Source organism: Tamandua tetradactyla, chromosome 5 (assembly GCF_023851605.1).
Source record: "Tamandua tetradactyla isolate mTamTet1 chromosome 5, mTamTet1.pri, whole genome shotgun sequence".
NCBI lineage: Eukaryota > Metazoa > Chordata > Mammalia > Pilosa > Myrmecophagidae > Tamandua > Tamandua tetradactyla.
Window position 1 is genome coordinate 70447644 of NC_135331.1, and position 21866 is coordinate 70469509.

The 21866-nt window shown below is 34.5% G+C and overlaps 1 protein-coding gene and 1 pseudogene across 1 annotated transcript in view; one reads left to right on the plus strand and one right to left on the minus strand.

The window, feature by feature from the left end:
• ECT2 (epithelial cell transforming 2) overlaps nucleotides 1-7203 on the plus strand; it is a 102455-nt gene extending 95252 nt beyond the window's left edge. Inside the window, 4 exon segments of the mRNA XM_077161060.1 lie at nucleotides 4180-4287; nucleotides 5229-5375; nucleotides 6966-7148; nucleotides 7150-7203. Of these exon segments, the coding sequence (XP_077017175.1) occupies nucleotides 4180-4287; nucleotides 5229-5375; nucleotides 6966-7148; nucleotides 7150-7188 (477 nt within the window). The 3' untranslated portion in view covers nucleotides 7189-7203.
• Nucleotides 7204-20833: 13630 nt separating this feature from the next.
• On the minus strand, nucleotides 20834-21491 carry LOC143682506 (protein dpy-30 homolog pseudogene; annotated as a pseudogene).
• Nucleotides 21492-21866: the final 375 nt, after the last annotated feature.

A 21866-nucleotide genomic window follows, 5' to 3' on the forward strand; every position in this document is an offset into this window, starting at 1 on the left:
CACTTTATATTCCATATTTCTCTGTCCTTGCCTTTTATATTCTTGTCACAACTCCATCTTTATATAGCACATGCTCATTGTCATAGATTTATAATTATTTTTTATGCATTTTAATTTTAAATCATGTAAGAAGTAAAAAAATGGCCTAACAAACAAAACATGTGATAATGACATTTATATTTATTCGTGTTGTTACCGTTAGTGTGGTTCCTTTTTTCCTCAGATGGCTTCAAGTTATTGTCTAGTTTCCTTTCCTTTCAATAGAAGAACTCCCTTTACCATTTCTTGTAGGGCATGCCCAGTTTTTAATATACTTCTTCAGCCTTGTTTAAAGTGAAATATCTTAATTTTTTCCTCATTTTTGAAGGCTGATTTACTGTGCATATTATTCTTGGTTAGTAGTTTTATTTCTTTAAGCATAAATATGTCATCCTGTTGCCTCCCTGCCTCCATAGTTTCTGATGAGTAATTGGCATTTACTGTCATTGAAGTTTCCTTGTGCTTCTTTCTTGCTGCTTTTAGGATCTGTTCTTTGACTTTGCCCCTACACATTTTTATTATAATATGTCTTGATGTGGAGCTCTTGAGTTTTTCCTATTTGGACTTTGAGTTTCTTGGACATGTATATTTATGTTTTTAGTTAAATGTGAGGATTTTTGGCATTAATGTTTCCATTATTTTTCCTATTCCTTTCTCTCCTCATTTTGGAACTTATACCACGTGTATGTTGGTCCGCTTGATAGTGTGTTGCACAGATTTCTTGGGTTCTGTTCATTTTTCTTCATTCTATTTCCTTTCTGCTACTCTGGATAAGTTCAGTTGTCTTATCTTTAAGTCTGCTGATTTTTTTTCTGCTTCTTTACATATATTCTTGAGTCTTTTTGAACTTTAATTTCAGTTATTTTACCTTTCAGTTGCAGACATTTCTATTTGTCTCATTATTGAAAGTCTTATTTTGCTAATAGATCAATTTCCTGTTTTCCTTTAGTTGTATCCATATTTTCCTTTAGCTCATTGTTCCTATTTATGTGATCTAATATACTCGATTAATAATTCTGGTGAAGAGGCTTCCTCTGGGGAATTTCTGTCAAAATTTTTTTCCTATTGACCGGGCTGTATTTTCCCTCTTGGGTTTTGTAATTTTTGTTGAGAACTGGACATTCTGAATATTATTTTGTGGTTGCTGTAGAAATCTTGTTCTTCTACTCCTCAGGGATTTTTGACTTTTATTGTTGAGGGCTGGATTGATCCATGTTTACTTTTCCTCATGGATCTGCCGTCCATGGGGAAAAGAAAAAAGTGAAAAAGAACAGGAGAGCAAGGGTGCACTGCCTCCCCAGTTCTCCCCCTATAGAGGCCAAGGCTGTATCCTGAACAGATCCCCAAATCTCTTCATTATGGCCTTTCACTTGAACGTATACTGTTTCTAAGAGTGCCTTTAGGTTTGAATTTCTTCATGCTGTGTTGCAAATAAATGTTTCTTGGAAGAAGGCCTGATTCTCCCTCAGGCAAAATTTCTGTTTCAGGGTTCTGGAGGTGGTAGTGGGGACAGTGGCAAACTTCTTTTGGAATGACACCTGTGTTTTAGGAGGAAGAGGAGCCAATAGCCTGAGGTTCACTTGACTTGGTCTTATGGAACTGCTGCTTCATGAGCTGGGGGAAAGGCTATCAGGGCCCCTGTAATCTCAGGTTGTCAGGCCCAAGGAAGCCTCCACCTCTCAGTTGCATTTGCCTGGGTCTTAAGCTCAGCATCAGGTAACTGTGGTCATGATGAGAAATGCTGATGTTCTCCTCTTCAGATGAAATAAGCCCTCTGGTTGGGAGCTCAGAGGAGAGGGAGCCCTCTGTTCTTGACTGCCGAAGTCTGGAGTGAAGTCTTTGCTTCTCTGAGCTGGGAGGCACGATGGAGGGAGTCATTTGGGTTCAGATACCACAGTTTGCCTTTCTTACTGATTTTTTCGTAGATTTTCTTAAATAGATTTTTTTCATTTGGCATTTTCTTTTAGAGACATTTCTAGATGTTTAAGTGCTTTTTCAAAAAAAATGTTTTTTATCATTTTTATTGGAGGGGGGGTGCGAGTGGGTCAGCAGAACTCCTCACTCTGTCATGCCTGAAGTTGATTTCCTCCTAGTTTATTAACCAAAAGAAATTGGAAGCACTTTAAATGTTCAAAAACAGTAGAATGATAAAATTAATTATGGCATAATCATAAGAGGTTTTCATCAGCTTTTCATTGAGTAATCCATCCCTTTGAGTATTTATGGTACAAAAAAAAGTAGTTATAGTTTACTGTTAATTGGAAAACATAAGATACACAACTGAATATTATTATTCCAATATTGTTTTTAAATAAACCCAATTTATACAGGAAAATATCTGTAAGAAATATACCAAAACGTAAATAGTAACTAGCTTTCATCATTATGAGGTGTTTTATTTTGTGGTTTGTATTTTATAAAATTTTTACAATGGGATGTAATTTTAAAAAAATAAAAAATTAGTAACATTGGTTAAAAGAAAATGCTGGCAACTACAAGTACTACTACCTGATTGGGATTATAATAAAGAACTAAGAGTCATTTAGTTGATGGATCAAGTAGAAAAAGGGTCTGGAGCAAATGATGGATTTGGTTGTTCTAATGATAAAATTAAACAATGTTTAGTAAAACTGAGGCTGTCTATATAAATATCAGTGGTGAAGAGCTAAAGCAGGCATTTATAATTGTAGAGTATAATATCGAAGACTTTGTGTTTATAAAGAGATTTAACATTTCGTTTCAAAGTACTTTTGTGCATTATCTCATTTTTGTCCTTATGATTAGTATGGGTTAGCCTCCCTAGGTATTTTCTGCATTTTGCAAATGAGAAAGTTTTAAAAACGTAACTTTCTCTGAGTTGTACAAAATTCCCTTTAACCACCGAATGACAGTGCTGCAAGATATTCTTATAGTGCTTGAGTAGTTAGACACCTTGTCAATTCATAGCCTAACTATAAATTTAAATTAGTTTAATTTTGTTCAGTGGTTCTTGGGTAATATGAAGCCTGACTCTTTTGGGAATAAGCTGCAAGCTCTCTTATTAGAGAAATGCACTTATGCACGTGTACACAAAATTTTTACTCATAATTTCAGGAAGGTTATCCTCATGATTTCTGTCATTGCCACCTGTTTTGGTTTGCTGGTTATACCAGAATTCGGTATACCAGAAATGGATTGGCTTTTACAAAGGGGACTTATTAGGTTACAAATGTATAGTTATAAGGCTGCAAAAATGTCCAGATTAAGACATCAACAAGAGGATGCCCTCACTCGAGAAGGCCCATCCCGTCCAGTTTTCTGTCACATGGGAAGGCACATGGTGACATCTGCTGGGCCTTTGCTCCCAGGTTTCATTGCTTTCAGTTCCTGTTTCCAGTGGCTTCCTCCTTGAGCTTCTGTGGATCCTCACTTAGTTTCTCCAGGGCAAACTCTGGGTTTCATCTCTTAGTTTAGTATCTCTAAATTTCTGTCTCTAGGTTTCATCTCTCTGCGCTCTGTTGGCTCTGAGCTCTCTTTTTCTCTGTGAGCTCTTTTAAGGACTCCAGTAAACTAATTAAGACCCACCTTGAATTTGTGGGCTCACATCTCCATGGAAACAGTCTAATCAAAAGATTTTACCCACAATAAATCTGACTGCACAAGATTGGATTAGAAGAACTTGACTTTTCTGAGGATATGACAGTTTCAAACCAGCCCACCACTCTAGAACATATTAGGAACATCTGATTCCAAATTTTGTCATTTGAGGAAGAAAAGGAAAAGTAGAAAAGTTTGTCTTAATTTGATAGTATCTCAAAAAGAAAGTTTGTGATACTGGTTTTGTAATGTACTTTATACTTAAGATTTAACTTAAATCTGCTAAATTCTGATTTGTTATTTTTCAGGTTGTTAGTAAGATTTTTATATTGAGTTCTATTTCTAATTGCTTTGGTGTCCATGGTCATTGCAGTGAGTTATTAATTTACTGAGCGCCTATTTTCCACTATAATTAAGTTTGTTTATTTCAGAGTAGAAGTTGCAGATACATCAAAAATCTTGAGTAGCTTCCTTTCATAAATACTCCTGTATGTATATAGGTGCTTAAAGGTTTGATTTTAGAAACAATGAAAAATAGTAAAAAAAGGTGTTATTTTTCAACAGGAGAATCTTATTTGTACTGCTGATCCAGAATCCTTTGAAGTAAATACAAAAGATATGGACAGTACATTGAGTAGAGCATCTAGAGCAATAAAAAAGACTTCCAAAAAGGTGAGTTTTCAGTGGAATTTTTATTTAATATATCTCTAAAATAATATTTTTCAGAATATAATAATATCATCAACAATAGTATAGTCTATATAACATCACTGTTCTTAGGTTCTGGGATTGAGTTAATTCAGTGAGTTCTTTCCCACTGCTAGTATAATAATTTTTATCCTTTCCATTCTTGTTACATTAATACTTTTATGAACTATACTTAAGTAATTATGTACTATTGGTGTTTTAGATCTAGAAATGTGTGTTTCCATTTTAAATATTGCCTCAGATTTTTTTTAATCAAAAGACCCATGCAGAGTCAGAAGACCTGGGGTCTTTTCTTAACTCAATCTTCTGATGGTAATGAAGATAACTTCCTTATTATTTATCAGGATGGTTGAGGACTACTTAAGAATGTTGGTCATAGAGCTTTTTAAAAGGCAGAACTAGAATTTTAGTATTCCAAGAGAATTTTGTAGCCATCTATGTTTACAAGGATTTTGTTGTTTTGTTTTTTCCTTTGAGGGGAGGCCTTATACTTTGTCTTTGTATCCCCAATACTTAAAATGTATGATCCATAGTAGATAAACGTGTTAAATGATAATTCAAATGAACTTCTTCACTCTTGCAATAAAAAAAATTAAAGCTTGAGTAGATTTGGAGTAATCCAAGATCTCACAACTAGACTGGCAGAATCAGAGATTCTCTCCCAGGGTAGGGTTTTCCTCTCACCTTCTTTCTCCCATTTGATGACTTAGTGTTCTATTAATGCAGGGTAGAATAGTCTACAGTTTATTACATGTTCTTGCTGCCGTGTACCAGAAATTTTTATTCTGCCATATACTATTTATAGAAAAACTTATGGTGTGCATTTGGCTTTGTTTATGCATAAACTTTCTTATTAGCTTTATTGGATGTGTCTAGGTTTAATTAATTATGTGTTTTAACTCTAGGTTACAAGAGCATTCTCTTTCTCCAAAACTCCAAAAAGAGCTCTTCGAAGGGCTCTTATGACATCTCATAGTTCAGTGGAGGGAAGAAGTCCTCCCAGCAATGACAAACATGTAATGAGTCGCCTGTCTAGCACATCATCTTTAGCAGTAAGTGACTTTGAATTAATAGACTAAATGACTTATTCACATTATGAAATTGATAGGAAATTTGTTATTGATTTAAATGTCTTATTTTTGACATATCTCTAAACTTTTAACCTCTTTATTGGTTAAAGGCAATTGAGAAAACCTCACTGTTAATGAATTAGAAGCATACTTAATAAGTAGTTTATTAGATACAAAATTTTGTTGGGATTTCAGATATGTTCTAAAATCTCTAAGAAAAAGAGCTTGTTTTAAGTTTGGCCTATCACTTAACTAATAGAAATAGTGATTATTCCGTTCATTTGGATTGGTACCAGTAGTATAGCAGAGATCATTTTTATCCCTTTTTCTGTTACTGTGCTGAGTAGAATAGAATCTCTACAAAGCTATGAATTTCAGAGGATGATGGGGGTTCTCAATTTGTGAAGATATTTCTCAGTGTTTCCTCAACAAATCTAAATTTATAACAGTCAGAATTATTAGATGTTTGGCTATTTAAGGACATTCTATCATTTATTACTGTCAGTAAGTATATGAAATATATATCTGTCCTTACATTAACCTAATCCTGCTAATGTTAAGAAAAGCCAGTGACTGAATTTTAGTAGTGTGTCCTTGGGCAACATTTTTATTCTCCCAGGTCTCCATTTTTTACAGATGAGAGAAAAGAGATTAATACTGCTCATCCCATAGTGTTATATAGTAAATGCAGTAATATGTGTGTGTGCATGCATTATGGTTATGTACTGAGAGGCAGTTTAGATAGTGATGGACTCTGGAAACAAAGTGTTCAAATCCTGGTTCTGCTATTTACTAGACATGAGACCTTTACCAAACTAAGCTCTCCCTCATTTTAATTTCTCCATCTGTAAAATGAGTCTAAAGTATTTTTGTAAGAATTAAATGAGGTAGTATACGTAAAGCACTTAGAATAATGTCTGAAAAAAGTGAATGCTCTAGTGTTTTATAAATGATTATCTTTTACTGTATATTATTTATGTAAGCAAAGCACTTAATGCTCAGTAAATATTTCTTAGAGGCTAGTTAATGTCTTTAGTTAACACATCAAAGAGTTACAGCTAGATCTATGAGTGTATTTATATGGATTTTTTATCAAAGTTAACTTTAATAAAAGAAGTTGTCCTTAGTTGATAATATAATTATATGCAGGGTGCACGGATGGTTCAGTGATAGAATGCTTGCCTTACGTGCAGGAGACCTGGGTTTGATTCCTGGACCATGTACCCCCACCACCACCACCACCCCCCAAAAATTATATGCAAAGTAATTTAAGTGACCAATGGAGTAAAATGGACAAAATACAGATAGCTGTTCTGTAGAAATTAGATTATAAATTTTCTGAAGGCCAATACTATTCCTTGTTCTTGTTTGTTTTCTGCATCTATGGTAACTATTATCAACATTATTGCTTTTCAAATGAAGGGAAATGGATTCTTAAGAAAATTTATAGAAGGTTAATTTGTATTGTTTATGGATATGTCACTTTTATATAGATAGTATACATGAGAAGTACCAAAATATCTTTTAAGACATTCGCGTCCTTTTCTCAATTGCTTGTTTCTGTTCTAACAGATTTCCTATCCTTTTTCCACAAGCAATGTAATTGGATTTACTAAGCATGTTTATGTTCAGTGCTCAAACTCTGCTGGTGGGCGCTCTCAGCACTCCTGGTTTCGATATATACTTCATTCTGCCTCCCGAGCTAGTTTTTCAGAAATTCTAGATGGAAGCATTAATTTTTCAAATTTCAAAAAATGTTCTGTCCAAGTCGTCTTTGATATTTGTGAAGATTTAGGAGATATGCCAAGCAGTAATGGAAACAAGCCTCGTGAAGCATAATGTGAGCTTATTAGCTATTTGAAATTTGTGACAAATAATATGTATTCCTTCTCGTTTGAATCATTTACCAGTTGGGTGGTGACTTTTGAGTTTATAACTTTTATATATATTTTTTGTATTCACAACAACTTAGGCTTATGGAGTTTCTTTGCTTATTGACACATGCATGAAAAATATTTTTGAAAGACAGTTTATTTACTTATAAGTCCAGAAAAAAAAGTCCCATTAGACATTTTCTTATTTGTGAAAATGATCATTTTAAAGAATAATAATGATTGTTGTCAAAAGTAGACTTATAATCCAAATCTTGTAATTTTAGATATATGGCATTTATATTAGATTTATGCTTTTAATATGGCAAATCATAAAATTTTCACCTTAAGAAAATGTCAACTTTTACATTATCTATTTAAATGATAGCTTTTCATCATCACTTGAATAGCAATACTTTACTCACCCAGCTCTTTAAACACTTCATTTTACTATCTTGTTGATGAGAATGTATACCCCACTACATTGCTGACTCTTTAATTAAATTAGAGTTAGCCATTCATGTATCTTAAAACAAAATACGGTCTTTGTAATTCATTTTGCTTTACTTCCATTATTAGGATTTTGTTACTCTTGTGTATGTTTTGTTTAGTTGCTAAAAATTCTGATGATACTTAACTTTGAAGCAATAAGTTTAGACAGCTTAGCAATTTAATAACCACTGTTTAGAAACACTGCTGTTTTGCTCAAGTTTTATATGGAGCAGGATTATATATACAGTTTGTCCTCATCATTTGTGGATTTCAAATTTGAGAATTTGTCTACTGCTAAAATTTATCCATAACCCCCAAATCAGTACTCTCACGGCACTTTCACAGACATGTGAAGAGCAGTGAGAAATTTGAGTCACCCAGTGCACAGGTGTCCAGCAAAGGTCAAGCAAGGCAACCCTGACTTTTCCTTTCCACTGTCATGGTATAAGCAAGTGTCCTTTTTGTGGTGTATTTGGTATTACACGTTTAACATTTTTCTGCTGCTTATTGGTGGTTTCACAGTTTCACAGGGACCCCAAGCGTACTGTAGTACTGTAGTGCTATCTAGTGTTCCTAAGCTCGAGGATGAGTGTGTTAGATAAGCTTTGAGTTATAGCGCTATTGGCCATGAGTTCAATGCTAAAGAATCAAGAACATGTATTAAATAAGGCAAAACAAGGTTATGTATTAATCAGTTGATGAAAATGTTGTGATCAGAGGCTCTCAGGAGCCATAATACCCTGTATTTCCCCTAGGAGCAATCCAATATTCACTAACTCCTGTTCATAGTAACTTTATAGAACATAACTACCATGAATGAGAATTGACTGTGTACAATATAGGTTGCACATTAATGCAAAAACTATTGAGAGTGTATGACTTTTAATTTTAGAAAATTACTTCCCATGAAGTGACTTTACTCCTTTTAAGTTTGCTTTTTGATTGAGTTAAGAAGATACCACTAGGATTTGTCTTTTTAACCTCAAAAACTTGTTTACTAATTTATGATTGCTTTTTATAAACTAAAACACTGAATCCTTGCTGTCTCACAGAAAACAGATACCACTACTAGCAGTAAGCCATATCTGTTCCAAAGAAACCTGTTGAGTTATTATCTAGTTAACTAGTCTATCCATTTGTTTTTGTTTTCAAAATGCTTAAGTAGCTTGATTGTATTTTCTCCTCACCCTGCTCCCTAATTTTAAATTGATTCATTTGTTTAAATTATTGTTTAGAGGTTTTAGGTACTTTCAAATTAATCATTATGGTAATTTATAAAACGTAAATATGAGCATAATGTTGAACTGTATAACTTTTTAAAAGAGAAATTTAAAATATAAAATATTTTTGTCTTTACAGGGTATCCCATCTCCCTCCCTTGTCAGCCTTCCATCCTTCTTTGAAAGGAGAAGTCATACTTTAAGTAGATCTACAACTCATTTGATATGAAGCTTAAATAAGTCAAGTTGTGAAAACTTGCGAACACCTTATATTCAAATAAGAAACGAACTTAAATGGTACTTTTCCTTAGCACTTGGTGAAAACTGAAAAGAAGATAGGGAACACTAAACTATGCCATTTGATTTTCATTTGAAAGAGTAAGTTCTACCTGTTATATTTTTCAAGTTAACTCATGTAAAAAATTCCAATTTTGGTGTAATTTATTTCTTGGCTCAAATTCCTAGTACAAAGACCACAAATTTAAGTTATTTATGATCTCAGTAGCTTTGTGCCCCTGATACAGTAAATAATTTTTATTGGAGGTGCCACGTACTACTGTGAATCTATTTGTATAGTGTCTGTGAATGAATTTATGGAAATACATATTTGTATATCTCAATTTGTACAGAAGTTAAGTGATATTCACAATACTTACTGGATAAAAGCCTACATAAATTCCTGATTAAATAGTAGGGCCTTGTTTCACATGTGATGTTTGAAAGTTATTTAACTGCTGCTTTTGTATAGTTTATTTTCTTCTCAAATGTTTCCAGGATCTAGCATATAGATTTAAAAAGCTTTGCGCCTGGTAACAAGATTAACAGTTACAGAATATTGTTTCAAAATACTGTTACAAATTGAGATAAAGACAAAAATTTTAAAATATTGTGTATTTTGCAGAAACTTAATATTTGTTGTATACTTCAGCTGTTTCAGAGACAGGATGTTTATGGTAATTTTTAGCCCCCAACAAAAATATTTTGAATAAGAAGACCATGAGAAAATTGTGATAAAGATATTTATACTCTCTATGAAATAAAAATCTAAAGTTTCCATCAGTTTTACCAATCTGTGAAATACATAGAAGTGTGTGTGCTCAACTTCTTATTGTCATAATTAAATGTAAACTTAAAATACATTTATTTGCTGTTGTGAAGTATTTTTCAAGCTCTGATGTTATCTTTTACAATAATCTTTTTTTGTAGTCAGTAATACAAAATAATCAAATTCCTATGAACAAATCTATTTTTCCTACCTGTTTAGGGAGTAGTGCGAACATTTAATTGCCATGTAACAATTTTCGATAATCTGTTTTAATAGTTAAACTGACTATATAGGTTTTTTTATGCCATGTATGTGCCACTTTTGAGGATAGTAAATGATTCTTTATTGCTATATTTTAAAAACAGTTGTATTAGTAAGAACTGTGTAAATAAATACTTAAAACCCAAAAGATATGTAGTGTCTCATGTGTTAAATAGCTCCTTTAGACACAAATTTTATTAGGCCAGTATGAAAGCATGCTATCTGTAGCACAAGAGTATTTAATTGTAGAATCTACTGCACAGAATGGAGTAATGAATCCTATGAAATTTTATGGTAAATTTAGTTCCTTTCATATATGTATTTTTTGGCAGAAAACATACAGATTTTATTTTATTGGGGATAGAAGTGTAATACTACCAAAAGGGGCTTTCCACATAATGGGAATTATATGACAAAAGGGATAAGGTGTTGGAGAATTATTGGTTATACACTGGCAACATATAACTAACTGGTAGTTAACTTTTTTTTTTAATTAGAGAAGTTGTGGGTTTACAAAGCAGTCATTCATAAAATTGATTGTATCACCCTGGTGTATCACCCCACCCCCAACACCATACATTGTGTGGAACATTTGTTATAACTGATGATAGCATTTTAAAATAATTGTACTGTGTTTTTTTTTAATAATAGTTTTCTTACAATTGATGAAGTATTCTTTTCATGTGCAGTTTGTCTCAATTTGCAAGTATTTATTTTGAGAATTCTTGCATCTGTATTCGTAAGAGAAATTGATCTATAATTTTTTTTTTTAGTATTTTTATCTGGCCCTGGTATTAGGGTGATGTTGGCCTGATAGAATGAGTTAGGTAGTGTTCCCTTCTGTTCAATTTTTTGGAAGTGTTTGTGCAGGATTGGTATTAATTCTTCTTGGAATATTTATTAGAATTTACCATCAAGCCATCTGGTTCTGGGCGTTTTTTTTGTTGGGAGGTTTTTGATGACTGGTTCAATCTCTTGTGATTGGTCTGTTTAGGTCTTCTATTTGTCTAGAGCCAGTGAAGGTAGACTGTGTGTCCCTAGGAATTTGTCCGTTTCATCTAATTTGTGGACAAACAGTGGTTCCTAGTATACTTTTATGATCCTTTTTATTTCTGTGGGGTTAGTAGTAATGTCCCCCCACCGCCACCATTTCTGATTTTATTTATTTGCATCTTCTCTTTTTTTTCTTTGTCAGTCTAGGCAAAAGTTTGTCAGTTTTATTAATCTAGCCAAAGAACTAACTTTCGGTTTTGTTAATTATTTTTAAGTTTTCTATTTCACTTATTTCTGCTCTAATCTTTTTAAGTTCTCTACTGCTTCCTTGGAATTAGTTTCCTGTTCTTTTTCTAGTTCCTCCAGATGTGCAATTAAGTCATTGATTTCAGCTGTATATTTTTTTTCCCAATTTTTATTGATACAACAACGAATAAGCACATGCATTCTTAACATATAACTTTCCATGCCTGGTGTACAATCAGTGGCTCACAATATCATCACATAGTTGTATATTCATCACTATGATCATTTTTTTAGAACTTTTTTTTTTTGGCGGGGTGGGGGGTAGTGCCTAGTCCGGGAACCTATATATACACACATATATATTAGTTTTAACATTTGTTCTCCCTATTATTCATTTATTTTTTAATCCATATGTTTGACTCATTTGTCCATACTGTAGATAAAAGGAGCATCAGACACAAGGTTTTCACAATCACACAGTCACATTACGAAAGCTATATCATTATACAATCATCTTCAAGAAACATGGCTACTGGAACACAGCTCTGCAGTTTCAGGCACTTCCCTCTATTCTAATATACCTTAATCTGAAAAGGGGATATCTATATAATGTGTAAGAATAACTTCCAGGATAACCCCTCGACTGTTTGAAATCTCTCAGCCACTGACACTTTATTTTGTCTCATTTCTCTCTTCCCCCTTTCGGTCAAGAAGGTTTTCTCAATCCCTTGATACTGAGTCCCAGTTCATTCTAGGATTTCTGTCCCATGTTGCCAGGGAGGTTTACACCCCTGGGAGTCATGTCCTCATAGAATAGGAAGGTGATGAGTTCACTTGCCATGTCGCCTTAGAGAGATAACCACATCTGAGCAACAAAAGAGGTTATTTGGGTGTGACTCTTAGGCCTAATTTTAAGTAGGCTTAGTCTATCCTTCGTGGGGATAAGTTTCATATGAACAAACCCAAGATTGAGAGCTCAGCCTATTGATTTGGTTGTCTCCACTGCATGCAAGAATATCAGGAGTTCTCCAAATGGGGAAGTTGAATTTTCCCCCTTTCTTGCCATTCCCCCAAGGGGACTTTGCAAATACTTTTTTTTTTTTTTGCATGGGGAGGCACCGGGAATCAAACCCGGGTCTCCGGCATGACATGCTGAGCCAACATGACCTGTCCTGCAGACACTTTTTTATTCACTGTTCAAATCACTCTGGGATTTTTTGGGGCATCCCGCTGGACAAACCTATAAAATCTCATGCCCTATTCAAGGTTCCATGTACTTATGGTGCTCAATTAAACTGTCCATATAAGTTATATTAGGAAATGCACTAGTCAAAGTAAAAATTTTGTACCAAATAAACATTTTTTGCTTTAGTCTCAAATATAAGTTAAAGTTTTAAAATATGAATTACCGTCCATTTTTCAACACCCTGCAATATTGACATTCCTTTGTTCTTCCTCATGCAAAAACATTTTTTAATTTGTACATTTAGTCACTATCATTGTACACTCTAGGCATTCCTAGATTATACCATCTCAGTCTTTATCGTCTGTCTTTCCTTTTGATTTCATTTGTGCTCCCAGCCCTCCTCCCTCTATCATTCTCACATTCAGCTTCATTCAGTGTACTAACTTTATTGTGTTGCAATTAGAAAGTATTGTGCTATCCATTTCTGAATTTTTATAATTAGTCCTGTTGCATAATCTGTATCTGTTCAGCTCCAATGACCCAATATCTACCATATTTCTATTTCCTGATGGCCTCTGTTCTTAACTGAAATTTCTCCAAGTTCATTCATTTTGTTAGTTCATATTAGTGAGACCATACAGTATTTGTCCTTTTGTTTCTGGTTAATCTTAACTCAGTATAATGTCCTCAAGGTCCGTTCATGTTGTTGCATGCTTCATGACTTAATTCTGTCTTATAGCTGCATAATATTCCATCATATATATTTACCACAGCTTGTTTAGCCACCAATCTGTGGCTGTTTAGCCACCCATCTGATGAGCATTTGGGCTGGTTCCATCTCTTGGCAGTTGTAAATAATGCTGCTATAAACATTGGTGTGCAAATGTCCAGTTGTGTCCTTATCCTCATGTTCTCTGAATAGATACCTAGTAATGGTATTGCTGGATCATGGCAATTCTATACTTAGCTTCCTGAGGAACCACCAAACTGCCTTCCACAGCAGTTGTACCATTTTGCATTCCCACCTACAGTGGGTAAGTGTGCCTCTTTCTCCACATCTGCTCCAGCACTTGTTGTTTTCTGTTTTATTGATTATGGTGATTCTGATGGGTGTGAGATGACATCTCATTGTGGTTTGGATTTGCATTTCCCCAATAGCCAGGGAAGTTGAGGATCTTTTCATGTGTCTTTTACAATTTGTATTTCCTCTTTTGAGAAGTGTTTGTTCATGTCTTTTGCCCATTTTGTAACTGGGTTATTTGTCTTTTTGTTGTTGAGTTGAACTATCTCTTTGTATATTCTGGATACTAGACCCTTATCTGATATATTGTTTACAAATATTGACTCCTATTGTGTAGGTTGTCTTTTTACTTTCTTGACAAAGTTCTTTGCTGAACAAAAGTTTAATTTTGAGGAGTTCCCATTTATCTGTTTCTTTCTTTACTGCTCATGCTTTGAGTGTAAGGTCTAGGAAACCACCTCCTATTATAAGATTTATAAGATATTTCCCTACATTTTCCTCTAACAGTTTTATGGTCTTAGAATCTAATGTTTAGGTCTTTGATCCGTTTTGAGTTAAATTTTGGGTGTGAGATATGGCTCTTCTTATTCTTTTGCATATGGATATCCAGTTCTCCAAGCACCATTTATTGAAGAGACTGTTCTGTCCCAAGTGAGTTGGCTTGACTGCTTATCAAAAGATCAGTTGTCCATAGATGAGACAGTCTATATCTGAGCACTCAATTCAATTCCATTGATCAGTATATCTATCTTTATGCCAGTACCAAGCTGTTTTGACCACTGTAGCTTCATAATACACCTTAAATACTCCAACTTCATTTTTCTTTCTTAGGATATTTTTAGCTATTTGGGGCACCCAGATAAATTTGGTTATTGGTTTTCTATTTCTGAAAAATAAGTTTTTGGGATATTAATTGGTATCGCATTGAATCTATAAAATCAGTTTAGGTAGAATGGATATCGTAACTATATTTAGTCTTCCAATCCATGAACATGGTATGCCCTTCCATTTATTTAGGTCTTCTGTGATTTCTTTTAGCAATTGCTTGTAGTTTTCTTCATATAGGTCTTTTGTATCCTTAGTCAAATTTATTCCTAAATATTTTATTCTTTGTGGTTGCAAATTGTAAATGGAATTTTTTTCTTGAGTTTCCCCTCAGATTGCTCATTACTAGTGTATAAAAACACTATAGATTTTTGAGTCTCCATCTTGTAACCTGCTACTTTGCTGTATTCATTATTAGCTCTAGTAGTTTTGCTGTGGATTTTTCAGGATTTTCAACATATAATATCATCTGCAAACAGTGAGAGTTTTACTCTTCCTTTCCAATTTTGATGCCTTGTATTTCTTTTTCGTGTCTAATTGATCTAGCTAGAATTTCCAACACAATGTTTAATAACAATGGTGACATACGTGCTTTGTTCCTGATCTTAGGGAGAAAGTTTTCAGTTTTTCCCTATTGAGGATGATATTAGCTGTGGATTTTTCATGTATTCCCTTAATCATGTTGAGGAAGTTCCCTTCTATTCCTATCCTTTGAAGTGTTTTCAGCAAGAAAGGATGTTGAATTTGTCAGGTACCTTTTCTTCATCAATTGAGATGATCATGTGGTTTTTCTGCTTTGATTTGTTGATATGGTCTATTACATTAATTGATTTTCTTATGTTGAACCATCCTTGCATACCTGAGATGAATCCAACTTAGTCATGGGGTATAATTCTTTTGGTATGCTGCTAGATTCGATTTGCAAGGATTTTGTTGAGGATTTTTGCATCTATATACATTAGAGAGATTGGTTTGTAGTTTTTATTTCTTGTAGTATCTTTGTCTGGCTCTGGTATGAGGGTGATGTTTACTTCATAGAATGAGTTAGGTAGCCTCCCCTCCTCTTCAATTTCTTTGAAGAGTTTGAGCAGGATTGGTATTAATGCTTTCTTGAATGTTTGGTAGAATTCACATATGAAGCCATCTGGTCCTGGACTTTTCCTTTTTGGGAGCTTCTGAATGACTAAATTTCTTTTACTTGTGTTGGTTTGTTGAGGTTTCTGTTTCTTCTTGAGTCAATGTTGGTTGTTCATGCCTTCCTAGGAAGTTGTCCATTTCATCTACCTTGTCTGCTTATTAGCATAAAGTTGTTCATAGTATCCTCTCATTACCTCCATTTTTTCTGTGGGGTTCAATGGTTATGTCTCCTCTTCCATTTCTGATTTTATTTATTTGTGTCCTCTCTCTTCTTTTTGTCAGCCTTGCTGAGGGCCCATCAGTCTTACTGATTTTCTCATAGAACCAACTTCAGGTTTTGTTGATTTTCTTGATTGTTTTCATATTCTCAATTTCATTTATTTCTGCTCTAGTCGTCATTATTTCTTTCCTTTTGCTTGCTTTGAGGTTAGTTTGTGTTCTTTCTGTAGTTCTTCCATGTGAACAGTTAATTCCTCGGTTTTTGCTCTTTCTTCTTTTTTGATATAGGCATTTAGGGCAATAAATTTCCCTCTTAGCACTGCCTTTACTGCATCCCATAAATTTTGACATGTTATGTTTTCATTTTCATTTGCCTCAAGATATTTACCAATTCTCTTGTAATTTCTTCCTTGACCCACTGGTTGTTTAAGAGTGTGTTGTTAAGCCTCCATATATTTGTGGATTTCTGGTCCTCTGCCTGTTATTGATTTCCAACTTCATTTCTTTATGATCTGAGGAAGTATTTTGTATGATTTCAGTCTTTTCAAATTTATTGAAATTTGCTTTGTGAGCCAGCATATGATCTGTCCTTGAGAATGATCCATGAGCATTTGAGAAAAAGGTGTTATTCTGTTGTTGTGGGGTGTAATTTCTATAAATGTCTGTAAAGTCTAGTTCATTTTTTGTATTATTCAACTTCTCTGTTTCTTTATTGATCCTCTGTCTAGATGTTGTGTACATTAGTGAGAGCGGGGAATTGAAGTCTCCAGGTATTATGGTAGATGTGTCTATTTCTCTTTTCAGTGTTTGCCTCATGTATTTTGGAGCACTCTTCGCTCCAAATACATGGAGGCTCGGTGCATAAGTCTTTATGATTGTTATGTCTTCTTGTTGAATGTTCCTTTTATTAATACATAGTGTCCTTCTTTGTCTCTTGTAATTGTTTTACATTTGAAGTCTAATTCGGTGATTATTAGTATAGCTACTCCTCTTTTCTGATTGTTGTTTGCATGAAATATCTTTTCCCAACCTTTCTCTTTCAACCTATGTTTATCCTTAGGTCTAAAATGCATCTCCTGTAGACAGCATATAGATGGGTTCTGTTTTTTAATCCATTCTGCCAGTCTGTGTATTTTGATTGGGGAGTTTAATTAATTAACATTTAGTGTTATTACTGTAAGGGCCGTACTTCTACCATTTTGTCTTTTGGATTTTACATGTCATATTTAATTTTTCTTCTTTTTTCCTTTACTGATAGTCTTCATTTCTACACTCTTCTCCACACCTCTCTCTCCTGTCTTTTCCTATCTGTCACTAGTGCTCCCTTTAGTATTTCTTGCAGAGCTGGTCTCTTGGTCATAATTCTCTCAGTGATTTTTTGCCTGAAAATGCTTTAATTTCCCCCTCATTTTTCAAGAACAATTTTGCTGGATTATAGAATTCTTGGTTGGCAGGTTTTCTCTTTTAGTATCTTTTTTTTGGGGGGGGGTTACTGTTATTTTTACTTTTTTTTTTTTATTAACGGAAAGAAAGAAAAAAAAAGAAATTAACACAACATTTAGAAATCATACCATTCTACATATGCACTCAGTAATTCTTAACATCATCACATAGATGCATGATAATCGTTTCTTAGTATATTTGCATCGGTTTAGAGGGACTAGCAACACAACAGAAAAAGATATAAAATGTTAATATAGAGAAAAGAAAAGTAGTAATAATAGTAAAAAACAAAAAAAAAAACCCTATAGCTCAGATGCAGCTTCATTCAGTGTTTTAACATGATTACTTTAAAATTAGGTGTTATTGTGCTGTCCATTTTTGAGTTTTTGTATCTAGTCCTGTTGCACAGTCTGTATCCCTTCCGCTCCAATTATCCATTATCTTACCCTGTTTCTAACTCCTGCTGGACTCTGTTACCAATGACTTATTTCAAGTTTATTCTCGAATGTCCGTTCACATCAGTGGGACCATACAGTATTTGTCCTTTAGTTTTTGGCTGGACTCACTCAGCATAATATTCTCTAGGTCCATCTATGTTATTACATGCTTCATAAGTTTATCTTGTCTTAAAGCTGCATAATATTCCATCGTATGTATATACCACAGTTTATTTAGCCATTCTTCTGTTGATGGACATTTTGGCTGTTTCCATCTCTTTGCAATTGTAAATAACACTGCTATAAACATTGGTGTGCAAATGTCGTTTGTGTCTTTGCCCTTAAGTCCTTTGAGTAGATACCTAGCAATGGTATTGCTGGGTCGTATGGCAATTCTATATTCAGCTTTTTGAGGAACCGCCAAACTGCCTTCCACAGTGGTTGCACCATTTGACATTCCCACCAACAGTGGATAAGTGTGCCTCTTTCTCCGCATCCTCTCCAGCACTTGCCATTTTCTGTTTTGTTGATAATGGCCATTCTGGTGGGTGTGAGATGATATCTCATTGTGGTTTTGATTTGCATTTCTCTAATGGCCAGGGACATTGAGCATCTCTTCATGTGCCTCTTGGCCATCCGTATTTCCTCTTCTGGTAGGTGTCTGTTCAAGTCATTTTCCCATTTTGTAATTGGGTTGGCTGTGTTTTTGTTGTTGAGTTGAACAATCTCTTTATAAATTCTGGATACTAGACCTTTATCTGATATGTCATTTCCAAATATTGTCTCCCATTGTGTAGGCTGTCTTTCTACTTTCTTGATGAAGTTCTTTGATGCACAAAAGTGTTTAATTTTGAGGAGCTCCCATTTATTTATTTCCTTCTTCAGTGTTCTTGCTTTAGGTTTAAGGTCCATAAAACCACCTCCAGTTGTAAGATTCATAAGATATCTCCCTACATTTTCCTCTAACTGTTTTATGGTCTTAGACCTAATGTTTAGATCTTTGATCCATTTTGAGTTAACTTTTGTATAAGGTGTGAGATATGGGTCTTCTTTCATTCTTTTGCATATGGATATCCAGTTCTCTAGGCACCATTTATTGAAGAGACTGTTCTGTCCCAGGTGAGTTGGCTTGACTGCCTTATCAAAGATCAAATGTCCATAGATGAGAGGGTCTATATCTGAGCACTCTATTCGATTCCATTGGTCGATATATCTATCTTTATGCCAATACCATGCTGTTTTGACCACTGTGGCTTCATAATATGCCTTAAAGTCAGGCAGCGCGAGACCTCCAGCTTCGTTTTTTTTCCTCAAGATGTTTTTAGCAATTCGGGGCACCCTGCCCTTCCAGATAAATTTGCTTATTGGTTTTTCTATTTCTGAAAAATAAGTTGTTGGGATTTTGATTGGTATTGCATTGAATCTGTAGATCAGTTTAGGTAGGATTGACATCTTAATTATATTTAGTCTTCCAATCCATGAACACGGTATGCCCTTCCATCTATTTAGGTCTTCTGTGATTTCTTTTAGCAGTTTTTTGTAGTTTTCTTTATATAGGTTTTTTGTCTCTTTAGTTAAATTTATTCCTAGGTATTTTATTCTTTTAGTTGCGATTGTAAATGGGATTCGTTTCTTGATTTCCCCCTCAGCTTGTTCATTACTAGTGTATAGAAAAGCTACAGATTTTTGAATGTTGATCTTGTAACCTGCTACTTTGCTGTACTCATTTATTAGCTCTAGTAGTTTTGTTGTGGATTTTTCCGGGTTTTCGACGTATAGTATCATATCGTCTGCAAACTGTGATAGTTTTACTTCTTCCTTTCCAATTTTGATGCCTTGTATTTCTTTTTCTTGTCTAATTGCTTTGGCTAGAACTTCCAACACAATGTTGAATAATAGTGGTGATAGTGGACATCCTTGTCTTGTTCCTGATCTTAGAGGGAAAGTTTTCAATTTTTCCCCATTGAGGATGATATTAGCTGTGGGTTTTTCATATATTCCCTCTATCATTTTAAGGAAGTTCCCTTGTATTCCTATCTTTTGAAGTGTTTTCAACAGGAAAGGATGTTGAATCTTGTCAAATGCCTTCTCTGCATCAATTGAGATGATCATGTGATTTTTCTGCTTTGATTTGTTGATGTGGTGTATTACATTAATTGATTTTCTTATGTTGAACCATCCTTGCATACCTGGGATGAATTCTACTTGGTCATGATGTATAATTTTTTTAATGTGTTGTTGGATACGATTTGCTAGAATTTTATTGAGGATTTTTGCATCTATATTCATTAGAGAGATTGGTCTGTAGTTTTCTTTTTTTGTAATATCTTTGCCTGGTTTTGGTATGAGGGTGATGTTGGCTTCATAGAATGAATTAGGTAGTTTTCCCTCCACTTCGATTATTTTGAAGAGTTTGAGGAGAGTTGGTACTAATTCTTTCTGGAATGTTTGATAGAATTCACATGTGAAGCCATCTGGTCCTGGACTTTTCTTTTTAGGGAGCTTTTGAATGACTAATTCAATCTCTTTACTTGTGATTGGTTTGTTGAGGTCATCTATTTCTTCTTGAGTCAAAGTTGGTTGTTCATGTCTTTCCAGGAACCCGTCCATTTCCTCTAAATTGTTGTATTTATTAGCGTAAAGTTGTTCATAGTATCCTGTTATTACCTCCTTTATTTCTGTGAGGTCAGTAGTTATGTCTCCTCTTCCATTTCTGATCTTATTTATTTGCATCCTCTCTCTTCTTCTTTTTGTCAATCTTGCTAAGGGCCCATCAATCTTATTGATTGTCTCATAGAACCAACTTCTGGTCTTATTGATTTTCTCTATTGTTTTCATGTTTTCAATTTCATTTATTTCTGCTCTGATCTTTGTTATTTCTTTCCTTTTGCTTGCTTTGGGATTAGTTTGCTGTTCTTTCTCCAGTTCTTCCAAGTGGACAGTTAATTCCTGCATTTTTGCCTTTTCTTCTTTTCTGATATAGGCATTTAGGGCAATAAATTTCCCTCTTAGCACTGCCTTTGCTGCATCCCATAAGGTTTTTTTTTTTTGACGTTTTAACAGTTTATTTGGAAGGTCATTTTAAAAACAAAGTTAAAGACAATCTGAGAAAAAATTGCACAGAACATGCTCATTAAATAAGTGTGGTGATTAAATCAAAATCAGGGAAATGTGTTTTCTTCTGCAACTCCAGAAATAAATTCTGTGGTCCTCACGATTCTTATACTTCCAAAAAGGGGAAAAATCACGGCAATTAAAACTGCCTCTTAATCATGTAAATCTACAGTAGCAACCAAAGTTTTCTGTTTTTCCCAATAAATCAGTTTCGATCTTCAAACTGTGCCTTGTTTTTTAAAAGATATGATGCTAGAAATTCAATGGGATTTGGTGGTCTCCCCTTTGCAAGCACGGCAAGTCCCTGTCATAAGATAGGCACAACTGTCTGATCCAGGTAGGCACAAGTTGGTAAAGACTGGAGGTCCACCTTTTGTTTTGATGACTTTTCTGCATTAATCTTCTTGTTTTCTACTATCCTCTTGACGTTGTCTGTGAGGCCGTACTCAGGGTGGGGGTTTTCTGCAACCTGTGTCTGTCCCTCCAGCACCTGCTCTGGCTCCATGGCGGACTCAGCAGGTCACAGTCCCAGGATACCAGTCCGCGCGCAAGCCGCCCGTTCCTGAGAGCCCTGCACCGCGCCACCAACTCCCATCCCATAAGTTTTGATATGTTCTGTTTTCATTTTCATTCGCCTCGAGGTATTTACTAATTTCTCTTGCAATTTCTTCTTTGACCCACTCGTTGTTTAAGATTGTGTTGTTGAGCCTCCACGTATTTGTGAATTTTTTGGCACTCCGCCTATTATTGATTTCCAATTTCATTCCTTTATGATCCGAGAAAGTGTTGTGTATGATTTCAATCTTTTTAGATTTGTTAAGACTTGCTTTGTGACCCAGCATGTGGTCTGTCTTTGAGAATGATCCATGAGCACTTGAAAGAAAGGTGTATGCTGCTGTTGTGGGATGTAATGTCCTATAAATGTCTGTTAAGTCTAGCTCATTTATAGTAATATTCAGATCC